Source organism: Saimiri boliviensis, chromosome 10 (genome assembly GCF_048565385.1).
Source record: "Saimiri boliviensis isolate mSaiBol1 chromosome 10, mSaiBol1.pri, whole genome shotgun sequence".
Lineage (NCBI taxonomy): Eukaryota > Metazoa > Chordata > Mammalia > Primates > Cebidae > Saimiri > Saimiri boliviensis.
This window is the reverse complement of record NC_133458.1, coordinates 27,400,763-27,424,116: the sequence shown is the minus strand read 5'-3', so window position 1 is coordinate 27,424,116 and position 23,354 is coordinate 27,400,763. Positions and strand designations below refer to the sequence as shown.

General features: G+C 43.5%; 1 protein-coding gene across 1 annotated transcript in view; it reads right to left on the bottom strand.

Annotated features, from left to right (window-relative positions):
• The window catches only part of ZC3HC1 (zinc finger C3HC-type containing 1), a 29,673-nt gene extending 8,046 nt beyond the window's left edge, over window positions 1-21,627 (bottom strand). Inside the window, exons 1-5 of the mRNA XM_039472950.2 lie at window positions 21,466-21,627; window positions 19,272-19,383; window positions 10,378-10,528; window positions 8,516-8,599; window positions 1,889-2,016 (exon numbers count right to left, since the gene is read on the bottom strand). Of these exons, the coding sequence (XP_039328884.1) occupies window positions 1,889-2,016; window positions 8,516-8,599; window positions 10,378-10,528; window positions 19,272-19,383; window positions 21,466-21,611 (621 nt within the window). The 5' untranslated portion in view covers window positions 21,612-21,627. The remainder of the gene's footprint in view (window positions 1-1,888; window positions 2,017-8,515; window positions 8,600-10,377; window positions 10,529-19,271; window positions 19,384-21,465) is intronic.
• Between the last annotated feature and the right edge of the window lie 1,727 nt (window positions 21,628-23,354).

Sequence of the window (23,354 nt, the reverse complement as noted above, 5' to 3'; positions counted from 1 at the left end):
TTATTTTGAGACGGAGTTTCGCTGTTATTGTCCAGGCTGGAGTGTAATGGTATGATCTTGGCTCACTGCAACCTCTGTCTCCTAGGTTCAAGCAATTTTCCTGCCTCAGCTCCCTGAGTAGCTGGGACTAGAGGCACACACCACCATGCCTAAGTTTTTGTATTTTTTTAAAATTCTTTTTTAGCACTTGAAGTGGCTTCAGAATAATTTTTTGTATTTTTAGTAAAGACCAGTTTTCACCGTGTTGACCAGGCTGGTCCTGAACTCCTGACCTCAGGTGATCCACCTGCCTTAGCCTCCCAGAGTGATGGGATTACGGATATGAGCCACCACACGTGGCCTGACTAGAGCATTTAGACGTTTCTACTCACAAGGAGAAGGGAGTTTGTTACTTTCTTTGGAAAATGATATGCAATAAACCATATGTAGTCGTATTTCATTCTTTTTTTCTTTTTCTTTTTCTTTTTTTTTTTGAGACAGAGTCTCGCTCTGTCACCCAAGCTGGAGTGCAGTGGCACAATCTCAGCTCACTGCAACCTCCGCCTCCCGGGTTCAAGCAATTCTCCCGCCTCGGCCTCCCGTGTAGCTGGAATTACAGGTATGTGCCACCACGTCTGGCTAGCCTTTTTGTATTTTTATCAGAGATGGGGTTTCACAGTATTGGATGGTTTCCATCTCCTGACCTCATGATCCACCTGCCTTGGCCTTCTAAAGTGCTAGGATTACAGGCATGAGCCACCACGCCCAGCCTTTATTTCAGTATTTTCTGTTAAATAGTTTAAGTAATAAATCAAGATAGAATTGAATTTGTGGGAAGCATATATTCAGGGCAAACTTGAATCTATGCTTCCAGGTTATAGCCCTAAAACTTGGCTCAAATAAACTCTCTACTTATATACATATATTATAAATTGAATCTATGCCATTTAAAAAACCATACCTGCCGGGCACGGTGGCTCAAGCCTGTAATCCCAGCACTTTGGGAGGCCGAGGCGGGTGGATCACGAGGTCAAGAGATTGAGACCATCCTGGTCAACATGGTGAAACCCTGTCTCCACTAAAAATACAAAAAATTAGCTGGGCATGGTGGCGCGTGCCTGTAATCTCAGCTACTCAGGAGGCTGAGGCAGGAGAATTGCCTGAACACAGGAGGCGGAGGTTGCGGTGAGCCGAGATCGCGCCATTGTACTCCAGCCTGGGTAACAAGAGCGAAACTCCGTCTCAAAAAAAAAAAAAAACCCCACAAAAATTAGCCATGTGTGGTGGCGGGCACCTGTAATCCCAGCTACTAGGGAGGTTGAAGGAGGAGACTCATCTGAACCCAGGAGAAGGAGGTTGCAGTGAGCTGAGATCACGCCATTGCACTCCAGCCTGGGGGATAAGAGCAAAACTCCATCTCAAAAAAAAAAATTATACCTAAATATTCAAATGGAACTCTCAACAGTCACCTTCCTGGTGGAGACTGAAAAAGGTAAGCTGAGAGACAGACAAGCATTTCTCTTCATAGTAATTGCATCTTGTTGTCATTAAAAGAAATGCTTCAGGCCGGGCGCAGTGGCTCACACCTATAATCCTAGCACTTTGGGAAGCTGAGGTGGATGGATTGCCTGAGCTCAGGAGTTTGTGACCAGCCTGGGCAACATGGGGAAACCCCGTCTCTACTGAAATAGAAACAATTAGCCAGGTATGACGGCCTGCGTCTGTAGTCCCAGCTACTGGGGAGGCTAAGACAGGAGAACCGTTGAGCCAAGTGAGCCGAGGTCACACCACTGCACTCCAGCCTGGGCAACAGAGCGAGATTCTGTCTCCAAAAAAAACAAAGAAATGCTTCAGGCATAAATGCTGGCAATAACTGGAGGCCACTGCAGCATAGTTAGGAAAAACTCACCATGGTTTTCAAGTCCTCCGGCCTTAGGGAAGGAAGCTGGAGATCCAAGTGACAAAGGCTTTGAAAACGATCTAGGAATTCACTAACAAGGACAGCAGGCTCATCCAGGGGCAACATCCCAAATCGGTCTGTGGAAAAAGTAAACTGGAAGATTATATTGGTGTAAACTGTCAAAAATAAAAAACACATATTGAACGACTGAGGAAACTTGATGATATCAGGAAATTACTGATTTTCATTTTGATGGGGCTATAATGATACTACTGTGACTATGTTTAAAAAGTAGAATCTGGCCGGGCACAGTGGCTCACACCTATAATCCCAGCACTTTGGGAGGCCGAGGTGGGCAGATCATGAGGTCAAGAGATCGAGACCATCGTGGCCAACATGGTGAAACCCCATCTCTACTAAAAATATAAAAATTAGCTGGGCATGGTGGTGCACATCTGTAGTCCCAGCTACTCAGGAGGCTGAGGCAGAAGAATCGCTTGAACTCGAGAGGTGGAGGTTGCAGTGAGCCGAGATTATGCCACTGTACTCTAGCCTGGCAACAGAGTGAGACTCCATCTCAAAAATAAGAGAAGTGGAATCCATATCTTTTATATCTTAAAATATTTACAGATAGGGGCCGGGCGCAGTGGCTCACGCCTGTAATCCCAGTACTTTGGGAGGCTGAGGCGGGTGGATAACGAGGTCAAAAGATCGAGACCATCCTGGTCAACATGGTGAAACCCCGTCTCTACTAAAAATACAAAAAATCAGCTGGGCATGGTGGTGCGTGCCTGTAATCCCAGCTACGCAGGAGGCTGAGGCAGGAGAATTGCCTGAACCCAGGAGGCAGAGGTTGCGGTGAGCCGAGACCGCGCCATTGCACTCCAGCCTGGGTAACAAGAGCAAAACTCCATCTCAAAAAAAATAAATAAAAATATTTACAGATAAAATGGCATAGTGTGTGGGATTGGGCTTCAAAACAATGCAGAGGGGCAAGGTGTTTGTTGGGTGTTAGGAATACAGAAGAAACAAGATCGGCCATGAGGTGATAATTGTTGAAGTTGAGTGATAGAGTTTCATTATTTATCCTATTCTGTGTACTTCTGTGTATGACTGAAATTGTTACATCGAGAAAGAGAAAACAAAACAGAGTTAGTGGAGGTGGAAGCTTAAATAGGTGAAAGGGCTTAAAGAACCAACATTTTATAACAACTCCCAAGTTATAACTTATTGTGAGCTATGAATGAAAAACATGGCATGTTCCTAAGGTCTACACAAGAGATACAAAAGGGCTTACGTTATAAGGTGAAGCATAACTGGGTACCAGAGTATATAAAGTATACAATTAGGAATTATACTGGTAATACCTACGCTGGAAAAGAAAGAATCCGTCTGAAATGTGGCAATGTGATCTAAGCAATGTGTCTAAGCAACGTGGCAACTGATTATATACTATAGAATAATTATCTCTGGCAATGGCCGGGAGTGGGGGCTCACGCCTATAATCCCAGCACTTTGGAAGGCTGAGGTGGGTGGATCACTTGAGGTCAGGAGTTCAAGATCAGCCTGACCACTAAGATGAAACCCCATCTCTACTAAAAATATAAAAATTAGCTGGATGTGGTGGCATGTGCCTGTAATCCCAGCTACTCAGAAGGCTGGGACAGGAGAATCACTTGAACCTGGGAGGTGGCGGTTGCAGTGAGCCGAGATTGCACCACTGCACTTTAGCCTAGGCAACGGAGCAAGACTCCATCTCAAAAAAAAAGAAAAAAAAAGAAAGAAAAGAAAAAGATAGAAACAAAAAATAGAAAAAGTAGCTGGGTATGGTGGCTCATGCCTGTATTCCCAGCTACTTGGAAGGCTGATGTGAGAGGACTGCTTGAGCCCAGGAGGTCAAGGCTGCAGTGAGCCATCAGGCCCACTGCATTCCATTCTGGGTGACAGAACAAGACCCTGTCTCAGAAGGAAAAAAAAAAAAAGTAAACAGAGAAGAAAACTAAACCCAACATGAAAATATATATTTAAGTTTAAAGATATATATATATATATATATATATATATTTTTTTTTTTTTTTTTTGAGACGGAGTTTCGCTCTTGTTGCCCAGGCTGGAGTGCAATGGCGCGATCTCGGCTCACCGCAACCTCCGCCTCCTGGGTTCAGGCAATTCTCCTGCCTCAGCCTCCTGAGTAGCTGGGATTACAGGCACACGCCACCATGCCCAGCTAATTTTTTGTATTTTTAGTAGAGACGGGGTTTCACCATGTTGACCAGGATGGTCTCGATCTCTTGACCTCGTGATCCACCCGTCTCGGCCTCCCAAAGTGCTGGGATTACAGGCTTGAGCCACCGCGCCCGGCCAAAGATATATTTTATAATTAATGTATTTGTACATGTTGCTGTTTAAAGTGACATGTTTAAAATAAGCAGTCCTAATAAATTAATCATTGTAATTTAAAATGTTTAAAGAAATTTAATTTAGTTTAAAATCATTGGTAAATGTTAGAAGAAAATTACCTTCAAAATTATATTTATTAGTTTTGATTAATAAATTTAACCATAAAGTGTAAATAGTTGTGAGTGTTCTTTTCTCCACATATACGTCCTTTGAATGTTAAAGAACCAAACCAAGGGATTGTATACTTGAAAGGTCACATCTAAGACCCTTTTAGGAGACAGAATGGATAGGTCAAAGTGGGTGATGATAGAAAAGAGCATGTCAAGTGACTTCCAGGTTTCTGGCTAGGACAACTGGATGGGAAAGTTAGTGCCATTTGCCAAGATGGAGAAAGTTTTAGGTGTAAGATGAAGAGTTCAGTTCAGTTTTATACATGTTGAGTTCCAGCTACCTATAATATTAAGCGGAAATGTTTAGAAGGTAGATGAAAATACAAGTCAAGCTCAAAGGAGAGGTCTGGATAGGAATTAGAGGTCCCCAAGGTGGTAGCTGAAGTTGTGAATGAGGTCAAGAAAGCAGAATGTATAATAACAAGAGCTGGGAACCACCAACAGAGCCCTGGCAGACCTTTAAAACGTACACAGATGGGCATGGGGGCTCACACCTGTAATCCCAGCACTTTGGGTGGCCAAGGTGGGCAGATCATGAGGTCAGGGGTTTGAGACCAGCCTGGCCAACATGGTGAAACCCTATCTCTACTAAAAATACAAAAATTGGCCAGGTGTGGTGGCACATGCCTGTAGTTCCAGCTATTGGGGAGGTTGAGGCAGGAGAAACACGTGAACCTGGGAGGCAGAGGATGCAGTGAGCCTAGACTGTACCACTGCACTCCAGTCTGGGTGACAGAGCAAGACTCCATCTCAAAAAAAAAAACAACAAAAAAAAAACAAAAAAAACTCGGACTGAGTGCACTAGACAGGGATGGTTTCAAATCCTCAGAGGACCAAGTTTTGTTATACTCTATAGTTAAATAATTAGTAAATTCTAGCTATTTCAACAGCAGGAAATCCGTATTACATAATCATCTTCATTTTAACAATTTTCTTTTTTGAGATGGAGTTTCGCTCGTTACCCAGGCTGGAGTGCAATGGCACGATCTCGGCTCACCGCAACCTCCACGTCCTGAGTTCAGGCAATTCTCCTGCCTCAGCCTCCTGAGTAGCTGGGATTACAGGCACGTGCCACCATGCCCAGCTAATTTTTTGTATTTTTCTAGTAGAGACGGGGGTTTCACCATGTTGACCAGGATGGTCTCGATATCTCGACCTTGTGATCCACCCACCTCAGCCTCCCAAAGTGCTGGGATTACAGGCTTGAGCCACCACACCCGGCCCATTTTAACAATTTTAATAAACCCTTTTCTACCACACCTTCATTGATCAAAGGTAAAGAGCAATCTCTGGTTATTTTCAACCTGCTTTTTCCTTTTAGTGATAAATCATGGAATATTCCTAGCCATCAGTGACCCTGGAAGTAGCCTGCTATCCTACTGAAATAAAAAATATACCTATATGGCACTGATTCCCAGTCAAGGCATGAAATACAGAGATGAACAGTGTTGCATTTTAACTATGGGTCTAAAGAATTTTTTATACCTGCTCTTAGATTCCCCACCAGAGGGCTCTGCTGTTGAAGCTATTTAGTTAGCGGGAACATGCCTACATAATCAACAAAATATTTACTTATTTTTATTTTTAATAGAGATGAGGTCTTACTATATTTATTGCTCAGGCTGGTCTCAAACTCCTGAACTCAAGTGATCCTCCTGCCTTGGCCTCCCAGTGTTAGGATTATGGACAAACAAAATATACATATATATATTTTTTTTTTTTCTTTTTTTTTTTTTTTTGAGACGGAGTTTCGCTCTTGTTACCCAGGCTGGAGTGCAATGGCGCGATCTCGGCTCACCGCAACCTCCGCCTCCTGGGTTCAGACAATTCTCCTGCCTCAGCCTCCTGAGTAGCTGGGATTACAGGCATGCGCCACCATGCCCAGCTAATTTTTTTGGATTTTTAGTAGAGACGGGGTTTCACCATGTTGACCAGGATGGTCTCGATCTCTTGACCTCGTGATCCACCCGCCTCGGCCTCCCAAAGTGCTGGAATTACAGACTTGAGCCACCACGCCCGGCCACAAAATATTTTTTAAAACACAATTTTTTTTTTTTTAAAGATGGGGTTTCACCATGTTGGTCAGGCTGGTCTTGAACTCCCCACCTCAGGTGATCCGCCCGCCCTGGCCTCCAAAGTGCTTCGATTACAGGTGTGAGACACCGCACCCAGCCAAAACACAATATTTTTTTAAATGATGAACAAAATTATTTTCAAAAACCCAGTTGAGGCTGGGCGTGGTGGCTCACACCTGTAAGCACAGCTTCAGGAGGCAGAGGCAGATAGATCACGAGGTCAGGAATTCAAGACCAGCCTGGCCAACATAGTGAAACCCCGTCTCTACTAAAAACACAAAAATTAGCCAGGTATGGTGGCATGCACTTGTAGTCCCAGCTACGTGGGAGGCTGAGGCAGAAGAATCGCTTGAACCAGGGAGGCAGGGGTTGCAGTGAGCTGAAACCACGCCATTGTACTCCAGCTTGGGTTACAGAGTGAGACTGTCTCACAAAAATAAAAATAATAATAATTAAAAACAAAAAAACACAGTTGAGATTATATTTTGGGATCTCTTATTCCAAAGTGTTCCGTGCACACATCAGTAGTTCCTGATTCAAGGGAGAGTATGTCCTGTCATGGCTCTTATATAAAGAAGAAACAGGAGGATGGACCTGGCCTCCCCAGATAGACAGCCTGTGGCTGTGATGACACCCTTACTTCAGTGCTGTTGTGATAGTGTACTGTTTTACTGTAATAAATTGCAGATTTGTGATCACTCTCATTTGGGGTCCTGTGAGTCTTCTTTAGCAAACGAACCCTGTTTAACTTCCACCATTATTGCTATTAGTACTCCCTCTACAGGAAGCCTAGGTAGAATATGGTGTTGCTTGGTGTGGTGGGAAAAGCAGAGGGTTTGAAATCAGATTAAACTTAGTTATAGCTTCTCTCTAGTTGGTTTTAAGACCTCTGATTCTTACTTCCTTCACCTAAATGAACTGAGTTGTGGCCATGCATGGTGGCTCACACCTGTAGTCCCAGCACTTTGGGAAGCTGAGGTGGGTGGATCACTCGAGGTCAGGAGTTCGAGACCAGCCTGGCCAACATGGTGAAACCTTGTCTCTACCAAAAATATAAAAAAATTAGCTGGGCATAATGGCAGGTGTCTATAATCACAGCTACTTGGGAGGTGAGGCAGGAGAATCGTTTGAACCCGGGAGGGGGAGGTTGCAGTGAGCCGTGATCGTGCCACTGCACTCCAGCCTAGGCGACAAAGCAGGGTTCCACCTCAAAAAAAAAAAAAAAAAAGGAACTGGTTTGATAATATCTACCTCCCGTAGGCCAGGCGTGGTGGCTCACGCCTGTAATCCAAACACTTTGGAGGCCAAGGCAAGCGGATCACCTGAGATCGGGAGTTCAAGACCAGCCTGACCAACATGGTCAAACCCCGTCTTTGAAGAAAAAAAAATTGCCGGGCGCGGTGGCTCAAGCCTGTAATCCCAGCACTTTGGGAGGCCAAGGCAGGTGGATCACGAGGTCGAGAGATCAAGACCATCTTGGTCAACATGGTGAAAACCCGTCTCTACTAAAAATACAAAAAAATAGCTGGGCGTGGTGGCGCGTGCCTGTAATCCCAGCTACTCAGGAGGCTGAGGCAGGAGAATTGCCTGAACCCAGGAGGCGGAGGTTGCGGTGAGCCGAGATTGCGCCATTGCACTCCAGCCTGGGTAACAAGAACGAAACTCCGTCTTAAAAAAAAAAAAAAAAAAGAAAGAAAAAAGAAAAAAGAAAAAAAATTAATTTTAAAAAAAGAAAAAGATAACATCTACCTCCCAGGGCCCCTCTAAGGATTGCATGGGATAATGCATATCTATGGCTAAGCCTTAAGTATGTCAAATGCACTTAATAAAGGTAAGAAATAACACAAGTGAATATAAGTTCTTCTGGAAAAATACAAATAGAAAAAGAGAAGACGAAACTTCAAAGACTAAGTTTTCACAAACAAGTAGACAATAGGAGAAATGCAATGACGAAGGAGAAATGGTGAACAGGAATTCTTAGAAATAAGTACCTGGAGATGGGCTGTCTGGCCAGAAACAGAACTTCTCATGGGCAGTACACAAGGCTTTCTTCAGCTCAGCACATCGTTGCTTATCTGAAATCCACATAAACAGCAATACCTTAAAAAACACTCTATAGATTCAGAATCCAATTAATGGCCTCTAGGAGTAGAGATTTAACTAAAAATAAAAATAACTAAGCCGGGCGCGGTGGCTCAAGCCTGTAATCCCAGCACTTTGGGAGGCCGAGGCGGGTGGATCACAAGGTCGAGAGATCGAGACCAACCTAGTCAACATGGTGAAACCCCGTCTCTACTAAAAATACAAAAAATTAGCTGGGCATGGTGGCGCGTGCCTATAATCCCAGCTACTCAGGAGGCTGAGGCAGGAGAATTGCCTGAACCCAGGAGGCGGAGGTTGCGGTGAGCCGAGATCGCGCCATTGCACTCCAGCCTGGGTAACAAGAGCTAAACTCCGTCTCAAAAAAAAAAAAAAAAAAAAAAAAAAAAAAAAAAGGCCGGGCGCGGTGGCTCAAGCCTGTAATCCCAGCACTTTGGGAGGCCGAGGCGGGTGGATCACGAGGTCAAGAGATCAAGACCATCCTGATCAACATGGTGAAACCCTGTCTCTACTAAAAATACAAAAAATTAGCTGGGCGTGGTGGCGCATGCCTGTAATCCCAGCTACTCAGGAGGCTGAGGCAGGAGAATTGCCTGAACCCAGGAGGCAGAGGTTGCAGTGAGCCGAGATCGCGCCATTGCACTCAAGCCTGGGCAACAAGAGCGAAACTCTGTCTCAAAAAAAAAATAAATAAATAACTAAGAGAATTTTTAAATGTGAAAATATTAGCAAGTACATCATCTTAATATTTTCCACAAAACAGCTTCTAAACTGAGATCCTAAGGTCTACAAAGGAGATACCACCTATCTTATTTTTACTTTTTATTTTTTTGAGACAAAGTCTTCCTCTGTTGCTGAGGCTAGAGTTCAGTGGTGCAATCTAAGCTCACTGCAACCTCCACCTCCCAGGTTCAAGAGATTCTCCCGCCTTAGCCTTCTGAGTAGCTTTTTTGTATTTTTAATAGAGACAGGGTCTCACCATGTTGGCCAGGCTGGTCTCAAACTCCTGACTTCATGTGACCCACCTGCCTAAGCCTCCCAAAGTGCTGGGATTACAGGCATAAGCCACTGCATCCAGCCCCGTACATCTTATAAGGCAGAGCATTCCAAAGTGTGAGCCTTCACAAAATTCCTTTGTCCCTCTTTGTTTAAATGTATACATTTTGGAATAATAAAGTAAACATGCTGCTGTTATCTAGATTACATTATGTAAAGTCCATGCTGTAGTAGCTAGCTTAGTTTAAAAAAAAAAAAAAACAAAGAAGAAAAAAGACTAGCCAGGCACTATGGCTCACCCCTGTAATCTCTGTACTTTGGGAGGCTGATGTGGGCATATCACTTGAGCTCAGGAGTTCAAGACTAGCCTGGGCAACATGGTAAAACCCTACCTCTACAAAAAATACAAAAATTAGCCAGGTGTAGTGGCACTGTGCGTGTAGTCCCAGCTACTTTGAAGGCTGAGGTGGGAGGATCACTTGAGCCCAGGAGGTTGAGGCTGTAGTGAGTTGTAATTACACCGCTACATCTCACTCAGCCTGGGCAACAGAATGAGACCCCATCTCAAAAAGACAAAAAGATTAAAAAAAAAAAAAAAGGATTAAAGCCAACAGGGTAAAAGCAATCACAAATTCACCTTGTCATATATAATAGTACACACCTTCTGCTCAAACTAAAATGACTCTTTTTTTCCAGAAAATCAGGATAGTTATCTATTTCAGTATGGAGAAAAACGTAATTTGTACCTCATACTTACATCTGTCAAAGTCAAAAGCTGGTTGTAAACTGGCACAGAGAAAAGCTTGACAGCTAGAGCACTTGAGCATATCACATTCAACTGTGACCCAGCCATATTTTGCACAGACGAGGGGAGACAGCTCGGAGGGCTTACCTGCCCATTTCAAGGAGTATCCATGTTAAGAAAAATAACACCACAAATGTATATATAACTCTGTGTGTGTGTGTGTGTGTGTGTGTGTATATATATACACCTTTTTTTTTTTTTTGGAAAAGGTCTTCCTCTGTTGCCCAGGCTGGAATGCATGATCTCAGCTCAATGCAACCTCACTCTCTCAGGTTCAAGCAATTCTCCCACCTCAGCCTCCCAAGTAGCTGGGACCACCTGGCTAATTTTTGTATTTTTTGGTAGAGACAGGATTTCACCATGTTGCTCAGGTTGGTCTTGAACTCCTGACTTCAGGTGATTCACCCACCTTGGCCCCCCAAAGTGCTGGAATCACAAGTGAACACTGCAAGTATATTAAATGAGTAAGTCATACATTACAATCTCTCTTAGCTTCTAGGGCTTAAATTAAAAAAAAAAAATTACAATATTAACATATACAGGAATAAATATTAAGGAGAAAGGCAATGAGAAAACCATTTTTTTCTTTTTTTTTTGAGATGGAAGTCTCACTCTGTTGCCAAGCTGGAATGCAGTGGTGTGATCTCAGCTCACTGCAACCTCCGATTCCCAGGTTCAAGTGATTCTCCTGCTTCAGGTTCCTGAACAGCTGGAATTACAGGCACGAGCCACTACATCCAGCTAAGATTTGTATTTTCAGTACAGACGGGGTTTCACCATGTTGGCCAGGATGGTCTCAATCTCCCAACTTCATGATCTGCCCACCTCGGCCTCTCAAAGTGCTGGGATTACAGGCGTAAGCCACTGCACCAAACTAAGAAAAACTATTTTTTTTCTTTTTTTTCTTTGTGCCTCCCCTCCCTCCCCAGAAAAATTATTTTTAATGCACAGGCACATACTTTACAGAATGATGAAGGTCATTTAAGTAGTAAGTGGAGGGGAAAAGTTATTAACTTATTCTTGAAGAAGCCCTATGTATTTTGTGTGTTTAAAATGTTAATTGGCCAGGCACAGTGGCAAATGCCTCTAATCTCAGTACACTGGGAGACTGAAGTGGGAGGATTGCTTGAGCTCAGGAGTTCAAGATCAGCCTGGGCAATACAATGAGACACCTCTACTGAAAATCAAAAAATTAGCAGGATGTGGTGGTGCACACCTGTAGTCTTAGCTAATTGAGAGGCTGAGGGAGGAGGATGACTTGAGCCCAGGAGATGGAGGCCACAGTAAGCTATAAGCACACCACTGCCCTCTAGCCTGGACAACAGAGTCTCAAAAAAAAAAAAAAAAAAGTTTATTACTGGTCATCTGGTAGAATATAGGATCCATTAATTTTCACTGAATCTGAAACACTACGAACTTAATGACATTAGTGAGTACTGGGATAGGCCTAAACGGTAAGAGATGGTCAAAGTCAAACACGGAAATATTTTCTGCCACTCACCTATGCTCTCCTACTGTACCACATCCATTTTTACTTTCCAAAGAATAAAGGCAGTAAAATTCTCCCTCCAAAATTTGATTGCTAGTATCAGTGGGGATGTGCACTAATGTGTTTCAAATAGCTAAAAGCATCTGTAAGTATATATTTGGAAAGGTATCCTAAAACATTTATTGCTCCTTAATAGTAAATGCTCAATTTTTTTGTTTTTTGTTTTTTTTGCTTTGTTTTGAGACGGAGTCTTGCTCTGTAGCCCAGGCTAGAGTACAAATGGCACAATCTGAGCCCACTGCAACCTCCACCTCCTGGGTTCAAGCAATTCTCCTGTCTCAGCCTCTGAGGTAGGCTTCCAGGCATGGGCCACCACACCCTGCTAATTTTTGTATTTTTACTAGAGGAATGGTTTTACCATGTTGGCCAGGCTGGTCTTAAGCGACTAAACTCTAATGCCTGAGGCCCTCCTTGGCCTCCCACAGTGCTGGGATTACAGGCGAGAGCCACTTCACCCAGTCTCAGTTTTTAATATTCTACCTGGGCCAGGTGCAGTGACCCCAGGACTTTGGGAGGCTGAGACAGGCAGATCACCTGATGTCAGGAGTTTGAGACCAACCTGGCTAACATGGTGAAACCCCATCTCTACTAAAAATATAAAAATTAGCTGGGCATGGTGGGATGTGCCTGTAATCCCAGCTATTTGGGAGGCTGAGGCAGGAGAAACATTTTAACTCAGGAGGCAGAGACTGCAGTGAGCTGAGATGGTGCCACTGCACTCTAGCCTGGACAACAGAGCAAGATTCTGTCTCCAAAAAAAAAAAAACTACCTGAAGAGCTCTTATTTTACAAAGTACAGGTTAAAAAACAAAGGATAAAATATGAAAGAAGATGCAGGAAAGTTTTACATTTTTATAAAGGGATATAGGAATTTGAAAAGCATTCCAATATTAGCAAAGGAAGTATGAAGACTGTAAAACAAAATTTAGATATAAATATTAAAGGAGCCATGACTATGTAGAAAAGTAACAGTTAAATAAATAATCATCATAACCAAAATGATCAATTTATAGCCAATGAGCAAAAAGGAAACTGATCTAAATACTGTATCAAAATCAAGATTTTTTTTTTTTTTTTTGAGACGGAGTTTCGCTCTCGTTACCCAGGCTGGAGTGCAATGGCGCGATCTCGGCTCACCGCAACCTCCGCCTCCTGGGCTCAGGCAATTCTCCCGCCTCAGCCTCCTAAGTAGCTGGGATTACAGGCACGCACCACCATGCCCAGCTAACTTTTTGTATTTTTAGTAGAGACGGGGTTTCACCTTGTTGACCAGGATGGTCTTGATCTCTCGACCTCGTGATCCACCCGCCTCGGCCTCCCAAAGTGCTGGGATTACAGGCTTGAGCCACCGCGCCCGGCCAAAATCAAGATTTAACACAAGAAACAAAGATAGAAAGATGGTTAAAACACCTTCCCTTTCCTGAGCAATTTAGTTTTAAAGCCATTAATTGGTGAACAAGGAAGATGTCTGAGTCAGGAGGCTGGGAAGAGGCAGCTCAGCACAGGGTGTCAGAACCCAAGTGGTATATACAGGCATTTGCTTACGGCAGCCAAATGTGGAGTGCTAGGGCCTCAACGGGGTGATGAGAGATCCATGCAAGAAAGGATGGCAGCATGGCAGAAATGGGAGATGAAGCACATAAAGGGAGATTGATCAAAGTAGTAAACATATAAAGGATAATAGAAATTATGTTTCCCAATGTTGAATAAGGGAGGGACAAATATGGAAAAGGAGAAAACTAGAATGAATCCTGTGATGTACAGTTGCAACTGGAGATGCCAGAAGGAACTCCTTGTTTTCTAAAACGCAGAGATAAATGGATGTAAATTTTGATGTATATGTGTACCTATGTGAATGTGTGTGTGTATGTGTGTACATAAACATATATTCTCTAGCTTTTTCCTCTGAGAGGGCCTGAGAACAGTGGTATCCCAGGAGCTTTGAGTTCTCCCTGCACCCAGATCTTGGCATTCATTCATTCATTCATTCATTCATATAGAGACAGGATCTTGCTATGTTGCCCAGGCTGGTCTCTCTCCTGGGCTCAAGCAATTCTTCCACCTAGGCTTCCCAAAGTGCTGGGATTACAGGTGTGCCACCATGCCCAGTTCAGATTTATCTTTTAAATAACACTCTCCACTGAAAATGAGAGAAGGATCCTTGTAGAATTGGCTGATTCCAGGGATGGGACAAGAAGATAAGCCTAGAACAACTTGTTCCTGAAAGTAACAAAGAGGTCATGGGTTATGGGATATGTCAAAAGGCCAACCTGAGGGGGGTGGTCACTGACTAAATAAGGAACAACTGGAGCATCAAAATATATAATAATAGTTATGAGTTATAACCTATTGAATAAAAAAGAAAATCATGAGTCTATGTTGCTACAAATAAATCAATTACCTAAAGTCTGACAAGGAATGGAATATTTACATAGCTTCAAAGAACCTCCCCACAAAGTACCTTTTTATTCACAAAGGAGGAAGGAGTTATTTTACAATGGAAATGCCAAACACTCCCTTAATCAAGTGATCAAAGTGATCATCACCATAAAGGGATAAATACAAATCATGTGTCACCTGACAGGATGCAATGAGAACACAGCATCACTTCACGACACTCCTGCATAACCTGAATCTAATCACCAAGAAACATCAAACATCACTGATGTACACTCTACAATATAACTGGTCTGTTGTATCAAAATCATGAAATTCAAGGAAAAACTGAGGAAATGTTCCAGATCAAAGGAGACTATAGCAACATGACAACTAAATGTAGTATGTGATTCTCAACTGGATCCTTCAGCTATAAAGAATGTTAATATTAGTACAACTGATGAAAAAACTGGCGTCTGAGGATTAGAGGGTAGGAATTTATCAATGTCAATTTCCTGACTTTGATGGTTGCCTTCTGGTTATGAAGGACAAAGTTCCTGTTAATAGGAAGTATTTGGGAGTAATAAGACATCACTTTGGTGGCTTACTTTCAAATAGCTCAGGGAAAAAAGGTCCTCTGTAACCTCTGCAACCTTTCTGTAAGTCTGTAATTAAAAAAGAATTTTAGGCCGGGCGCGGTGGCTCAAGCCTGTAATCCCAGCACTTTGGGAGGCTGAGGCGGGTGGATCACGAGGTCAAGAGATCGAGACCATCCTGGTCAACATGGTGGAACCCTGTCTCTACTAAAAATACAAAAAATTAAGCTGGGCATGGTGGCGCGTGCATGTAATCCCAGCTACTCAGTAGGCTGAGGCAGGAGAATTGCTTGAATCCAGGAGGCGGAGGTTGCAGTGAGCCGAGATCGTGCCATTGCACTCCAGCCTGGGTAACAAGAGCGAAACTCTGTCTCAAAAAAAAAGAATTTTAAATCACTGTAAAAAACTACCATCTAGGTCTTTCTGTCCTTGCATACAGGGAACAAACTAGTGAAAAACAGAGGACTTGGTGTGGTACCACATTTCTTCCGCCTTCAGTCTCTGCCCCTTTCCCAGAGCTACCCATCAGTACTATGTTGGCCCTGCTGGGCTAGAGTATCCTCAGCTTCACAACCTCTCTGGTCTATAGGAGCCAAAATGACAGCCCAGAGAATTTGACATTTTCAGTGAAAACAACTGGCATTTACTAATTATGATGACTTGTACTTTGGATCTGATTTGCTGTACTTTTCTTTATAAGATATCAATTGCCAGGCGCGGTGGCGGGCGCCTGTCGTCCCAGCTACTTGGGAGGCTGAGGTGGTAGGATCGCTTGAGCCCAGGAGTTCTGGGCTGTAGTATGCTATGCCAATCGGGTGTCCACACTAAGTTAGGCATCAATATGGTGACCTCCTGGGAGCAGGGAAGCACCAGATTGCCTAAGGAGGAGTGAACCAGCCCACATTGGAAACAGAGCAGGTCAGAACTGCCGCACTGAGCAGTAATGGGATCGTGCCTGTGAATAGCCACTGCACTCCAGCCTGGGCAATATAGCAAGACCCCATCTCTTATTTAAAAAAAAAAAAAAAAGTATCAACTGGGCCAGGTGTGGTGGCTCACGCCTGTAATCCCAACACTTTGGGGAGGTCGAGGCGGGTGGATCACCTGAGGTCAGGAGTTGGAGACCAGTCTGGTCAACATGGTGAAATCCTGTCTCTACTAAAAATACAAAAACTAGCCAGGCATAGTGGTGAGAGCCTGTAATCCCAGCTACTTGGGAGGCTGAGGCAGGAAAATCGCTTGAACCCAGGAGGCAGAGGTTGCAGTGAACCAAGATCACACCAGTGCATTCTAGCCTGGGGTGACAAGAGTGAAACTCCATCTCAATTAAAAAAAAAAAAAAAAAAAGACATCAACTGTTTAAGATGGATGTTTGAGTTCACAATTTGAAACTATGCAGCCATGAAAGGAATTAGATCATGTCCTTTGCAGGGACATGTATAGAGCTAGAAACTAGTTCAGCAAACACACACAGGAACAGAAAATCAAATACATGCTCTCGCTTATAAGTAGGAGCTGAATGATGAGAACAGATGGACACATGGCATGGGGGGAACGACATACACTGGGGACTGGTGGGGGTAGGGATGGCGGGAGGAAGAGCATGAGGAAGAATAGCTGATGGATGCTGGGCTTAATACCTAGGTGAAGGATTGATCTGTGTAGCAAACTACCGTGGCACATGTTTAGCTATATAACAAACCTGCACGTCCTACACATGTGCCCCAGAACTAAAAATAAAAGTTGAATAAAACAAAACAAAACAAAACAAAACAATGGATTAAATTCTTGAACTCAGGCATAGAGCACACTGGGTATGTTTGTAAATAAACTTATGATGTAATACATAATGTCTCTTCTTGAAATATACAATGTGAGGCCGGGCGCAGTGGCTCACGCCTGTAATCCCAGCACTTTGGGAGGCCAAGGCGGGTGGATCATGAGGTCGAGAGATCGAGACCATCCTGGTCAACATGGTGAAACCCCGTCTCTACTAAAAATACAAAAAAATTAGCTGGGCATGGTGGCGTGCGCCTGTAATCCCAGCTACTCAGGAGGCTGAGGCAGGAGAATTGCCTGAACCCGGGAGGCAGAGGTTGCGGTGAGCCGAGATCACGCCATTGCACTCCAGCCTGGGTAACAAGAGCGAAACTCCGTCTCAAAAAAAAAAAAAGAAATATACAATATGATAACTAGCATGTGCTTACTTTTTCATTTGACTAACATTCCAGTATTAGTTTCTATTATTATTATTTTTTTTGAGATGGAGTCTCGCTCTATTTTCCAGGCTGGAGTACAGTGGCACGATCTCAACTCACTGCAACCTCTGTCTCCCAGGTTCAAGTGATTCTCCTGCCTTAGCCTCCAGAGTAGCTGGGACCACAGGCACGTGCCACTATGCCCAGCTAATTTTTTGTATTTTTAGTAGAGACCAAATTCACTGTCTTAGCCAGGATGGTCTCAATCTCCTGACCTCGTGATCTGCCTAGCTTGGCCTCCCAAAGTGCTAGGATTACAGGCGTGAACCACTGTGCCCAGCCTAGTCTCTTTTTTTTTTTTGGAGACAGTGTCTTGCTCTACTGCCCAGGTTGGAGTGCTCACTGCAACCTTTGCCTCCCAGGTCAAGTGATTCTCCTGCTTCAGCCTCCCAAGTAGCTGGGATTACAGGTGCACATCACCACACCCAGCTAATTTTGTAATTTTAGTAGATACGGGGTCTCACCATGCCGGCCAGGCTGGTTTCAAACTTCTGATCTCAGGTGATCCACCCACCTTGGCCACCCAAAGTGCTAGGATTACAGGTGTGAGCCACTGCGCCGGCCAGTATTTAGTTTCTTTATCAAAAAATGGTGTGTGATTTGGCTTATTTCATGGTCTTAAGTTCTGAGATTTTGTTAATTTTTGATTCCTAGGTCAAGACCTTGCTAATAGTTTATAAGACAGAAATTCAGGGTCAGGTTTGGCAGTTCATGCCTGTAATCCCAGCACTTTGGGAGGCTGAGGTGGGCAGATCATGAGGTCAGGAGTTCAAGACCAGCCGGCCAATATGGTGAAACTCCACCTCCACTAAAATACATATACACACACACACACACACACACACATATACACACACACACACACACACACACACACACACACACACACACACATATATATATATATATTATATATATATATATATATAAAGTAAGACTTCTGTCAAAGCAAGGTGATGTAAGCAGCTTTTAAGGTGGCTCCAAAGATCCCTGCCTCCTTATATTCATGCCCTGGTTTATCTGCTCCTCTTGAGTACAGGCTGGCCTAGCGACTTGCTTCTAACGCATAAAATATGACAAAAGTAATGGGATGTCACTTCTGAGATTAGATTACAAAATGAGACAGGTTTATATCTTGTTCTCTCACTTGCTCACTCTGATGGAAGCCAGCTTCCAAGTTGTGAACTTTCCTTTAGAGAGGCCCATGTAGCAAGAAACCAAGTGGGGAAGGGCATCTCTGGCCAATGGCCAGTATAGAACTGAAGCCCTCAGTCCAACAGACACCAGTAAATTAATCCTGCCAACAATCACACGACAGTTTGGAAGTGGACCATTTCCTAGTTGAGCCTTGAAATGACAGTGACCTGACCAACCTTAATTGCAGCCTGTGAAAGACCCTGAGCCAGAGGACTCAGCTAAGCCACGCCTGGATTTCTGGCCCACAGAAATTATGAGATAAAAAATGTTTGTTGTTTTAAGATCACTAAGTTTTAGGGCAATTTGTTATGCAGCAATAGGTAGCTAATACACAAAGGAAAATCTAGAAAGAGATAGTACAGTAGTATAGTCTCTAATAATCTAAAAAACATTAGGTTATAATCTCAGATCTGCCATTTGCTTAAAGGTTCATCTTGGGCAAGTCATATAACCTGCCCCAAACTGTTTCCTCTTCTGTAAAACAAGTATAATAATAATGCTTTTTTCATAGGTTTAAGGTCAAGATCAAATGTGATAATATATGTGAAAACATACTACGTACAAGTATTAGTTGTTATTTCTTCTTTTCTCAGGCTCTTAGTGTTTTCTTCCCTAAAAAGAAAAGGTTAGATAATCTCAATTGTCCCTTTGAGGGATAATATATTAGGATGCTGAGTTTCCTATACAATTTCTTAGCAAGATTTGATTCTTTTTTTTTTTTTTCACTACTTCTTATAACAGGACCACCAGAAATAAGGATTTGAGTCTTAAATTTAAACCTTGAAAAAATTTAAATACCTTGGAGTAATGCCTTGGAGGAATTCTAGAAGCTGGCAGAAAGTGCAATTCACATGAACTAAAAAAGGATATAGAAAATGTTTCCACTCTGCTAAAAAAGGCTTCTTTGCTTGTAGATTCCAATGAAGATTGTTCCACTTGGGGTGATCCATTAAGTGACTGGGATGTGGCAGACGTGTCCCTCCTAACACAAAGCGGCAAAACCGTTGGTAAGCCTTTCATAGTATCTCGCTGCTTAAATATTTTCCATCTAGCTTCTCTATGCGTCGTATCATAAATCACACCAATACTAGATTTTAAGCTTCCTAAAAATCATTTTATTCATGTCATTCCTCAGCTTATTATTTTCAATGGTTTTATAAAACTTAATAAATAAAACCCAAATGTTTCAGTCTGGCATTCAAAACTCTTTACGGTTTAGCCATACCTAACTTCAATCAATTTCTACCTCTACAGGGCTCCACTAATCCTAGCAAACTATTTTCCTCACTCACTCACTGTTCTCCACAAGTATTTCGTAAAACTTTAGTGAACAGAAAATAAGACTCAAGGCTTCAGATATGCATTATACAATTTGAATCTCTTCAGAAATCTGTTAACAGCAGAAAAAACAATTTTTATATTTCTACCTGGAGAGACCTTTGATACCCATTCCTTCCAAAAAAAAAAAGAGGACCAATTAGAAAAATTCAAATAAAGGAAAGATCTTCAGAAGACTTCATGAAAAAAAAAAAATCAGGGAGAAAAAAGTCAGCAAAGCAATTATCTCATTTTCAGTGGAAGGCATTTCAGCAGTGCCTGGGGAAGTGCTGAAATGCCGAGCATTATTTTAATAAAAATAGGATTATATCAAGGATTATAGCTCCAAAGAAATAAATTCTGTCCAGGCGCGGTGGCTCACGCCTATAATCCTAGAACTTTGGGAGGCCAACGAGGGCAGATCACCTCAGGTCAGGAATTGGAGAGATCAGCCTGACCAACATGGTGAAATCCTATCTCTACTAAAAATACAAAATTACCCAGGCGTGGTGGCGCATGCCTGTAATCCCAGCTCTACTTGGGAGGCTGAGGCTGGAGAATTCCTTGAACCCGGGAGGCGGAGGTTGTGGTGAGCCAAGATTGCACCATTACACTTCAGCCTAGTAAACAAGAGTGAAACTCCGTCTCAAAAAAAAAAAAAAGAAATTCTAAGACTCTCAGAGATTCATAGAGAGCCTCAAGGGGGTGTGGTTCTTAGGAAAAAAAAATCACAGCATCCATAAACTTGGATGGGTAGAAATGACATTTACTTCTCTCTAAATGACAAAATTTAGCATTTTCTTCAATTGTGAATGGAGGTAAAAATACCATAGTAGTATTAGCAGTACCAGTTAATTTGTCACCAATGGAAATAATGCTCCCACATTATGGTGGCTGCACATTTTCAAACAGCTTTGTGCTAAACACTACTTCAAAATTATGGTTGACTAGACATACTACTAGATATTATGAACTCTTTAATATGTTACTGCATAACTTTTTTCTTTTACTATCTTGATAACAACATTCCAATCTAAGTGGTTTCCTTTATAGTCCTATGTAATTTACTTTAAGCATTTACAAATATTCTGAGATAAGCTTCTCCAGTCAAAGAGGTCCACGGCACACACAAAAAAGGTTAAGAATCCCCAAGTAAAAGAAGGCCGGGCGCGGTGGCTCAAGCCTGTAATCCCAGCACTTTGGGAGGCCAAGGCGGGTGGATCACGAGGTCAAGAGATCGAGACCATCCTGGTCAACATGGTGAAACCCCGTCTCTACTAAAAATACAAAAAATTAGCTGGGCATGGCGGCACGTGCCTGTAATCCCAGCTACTCAGGAGGCTGAGGCAGAATTGCCTGAACCCAGGAGGCGGAGGTTGTGGTGAGCCAAGATCGCGCCATTGCACTCCAGCCTGGGTAACAAGAGCGAAACTCCGTCTCAAAAAAAAAAAAAAAAAAGAAGTCAGGTGCACTCATTCAGTTAACGGTCCTTTTTTTCCTTCCAAAAATAATGTCCGATGACAAAATTTCGGCTATGATTGTGAATCCAGTACACCCCAAGGGGAAGATCAAAGCCAATCAAACATAGTAATCCCAGTATCTTTCAGATCCTGAGAAGCCAGCCCCCACTGCCCGAGTCGCCGACCGAGGGGGACCTTCCCCACCCGCTACCCCATCTCCAGGCTTGTGTTTCCCAAGCCTTCTCCACTTTTCCAACGCCGGACCCAGGGTTAACTCATGAACTCACGCGTCTACGCCTCCCTCTTCCGAGGCAATCCCCTCATCTATCAGCTGCCGGATTTTCTGGGGGGTTCCTTCTGGGGAGCGAACTACTGCACCCCAATTCTTTTCAACCCCCACAGCAAACGCTAGTCCCTCACTGGGCGCCGCCATCTTGGTCCGCTGCCGAGTTGCTTCCCCGAGGGTTTGAAGGCTCCGGAAGTTCCGTCCTGGGCGGCCGCCTCCGGAGGCCGCCTGGCGGGGAAAGTGAAATCGCCGGGCCCCCGCCTCCCTGACTGTGTTAGAATCTTAGAGCTACCTTGTTTAAGGAGGGCTGTAGTGTTTAGGACACTCTTAATTAGTCGTTTCCTTTATCAACTAGCATATTTAGGTTAAGAGATTTTTAGAACGCGGTCTCTCCAAATTCAGCAGGGATGAGGGGCCCAACTTAGTTTTCAAGTAATACTAACTTATACCAGTAGCATCTTTTTACAAGCAAGGAAATGGTAATTGAGAGCAAATAATTTAGAATCCTTGTTGGAAACTGTGTTATGGGTGGATTTAGAAGTCTGTGGCATTTGACGTATTGACCTTCCTTCCTTTGTCCAACAAATATTTACTGAAAGTGTCTTTTTTTTTTTTTTTTTCTTTTTCTTTTTGGCAGAGTTTCCCTCTTGTCGCCTTTCGCCCAGGCTAGGGTGCAGTGGCACGAACTCCTCGGCTCACTGCAACCTCCCCCTCCCAGGTTCAAGCGATTCTCCTACCTCGGCCTCCCAAATAGCTGGGATTACAAGCACGCACCACCACGCCCAGCAATCTCTTTTTGTATTTTCAGTAGAGACAGGATTTCACCATGTTGGCCAGGCTGGTCTCGAACTCCTGACCTTAGGTGATCCGCTGCCTCGGCCTCCCAAAGTGCTGGGATTACAGGCGTGCGTCACTGCGCCCAACCGAAAGTGTACTACTGATTGTAGGCACTGGCAATGACAGCAGTGAGCAAAGGAGCTGTAGGTCTTGGTGGCATTAGATATCAAATACATTTTCCTATAGTTTCAAAATTATGATTACAAGTGCTCCAAGGATGCACCGACATTGCAATAGGAGAACCTAATTTAGTTTGCACATTCTCCTGAGACGATGAGGTGCTGGAGCTGAAATGGATGAGATTATAGGGAAGAAATTTGTACAGAATCTTCTTGTTAAAACATGTGCACCCTGAATGGAAAGACCCCCAAACAGGCTTTGTGTGAGCAACATGGCTGTTTATTCACCTGTGTGCCTGTGGGCTGAGTCCGAAAAGGGAGTCATCGAAGGGCGGTGGGATAGGAGTTGGTTTTATAGGTTTGGGGTGGGCAGTGGGAAGTTATAGTTTAGGGTGGTTTTTTGCAAGCTGTGGGGTGGTAGTAGGTTTGCAACCTGGGAGGGGTGGCAGGGTGTGGAGTCAGGAGGTTGACCAAGGTCAGTTACAAATTCCATTGGCCTTATCAATTAGGGCGGGAATAAAGAACAATAGAGAATGTCTCAAAGTTAAGTAGGCCCCACAGGGGTTGATCATTTCTTCCTCTTTTCACAGTCTTCCAGTTACTTTAGACTTTCCAGGAACTCATCCTCTGAGACAGAGTTTTGCTCTTGCTGCCCAGGCTGGAGTTCAATGGTGTGATCTTGGCTCACTGCAACCTCCCCTTCTCAGGCTCAAGCAGTTCTGCTGCCTCAGCCTTCCGAGTAGCTGGGATGACAGATGTGTGCCCCCCTTGTCTGGGTAATTTCTGTATTTTAGTAGAGACGGGTTATTGTTCTCTCAAGACCAGCCAGGCTGGTCTTGAACTCCTGACCTCAGGTGATCCGCCCGCCTTGGCCTCCCAAAGTGCTGGGATTCCAGGCATAAGCCACTGCGCCTGGGCTTGACTTGTTATTTAA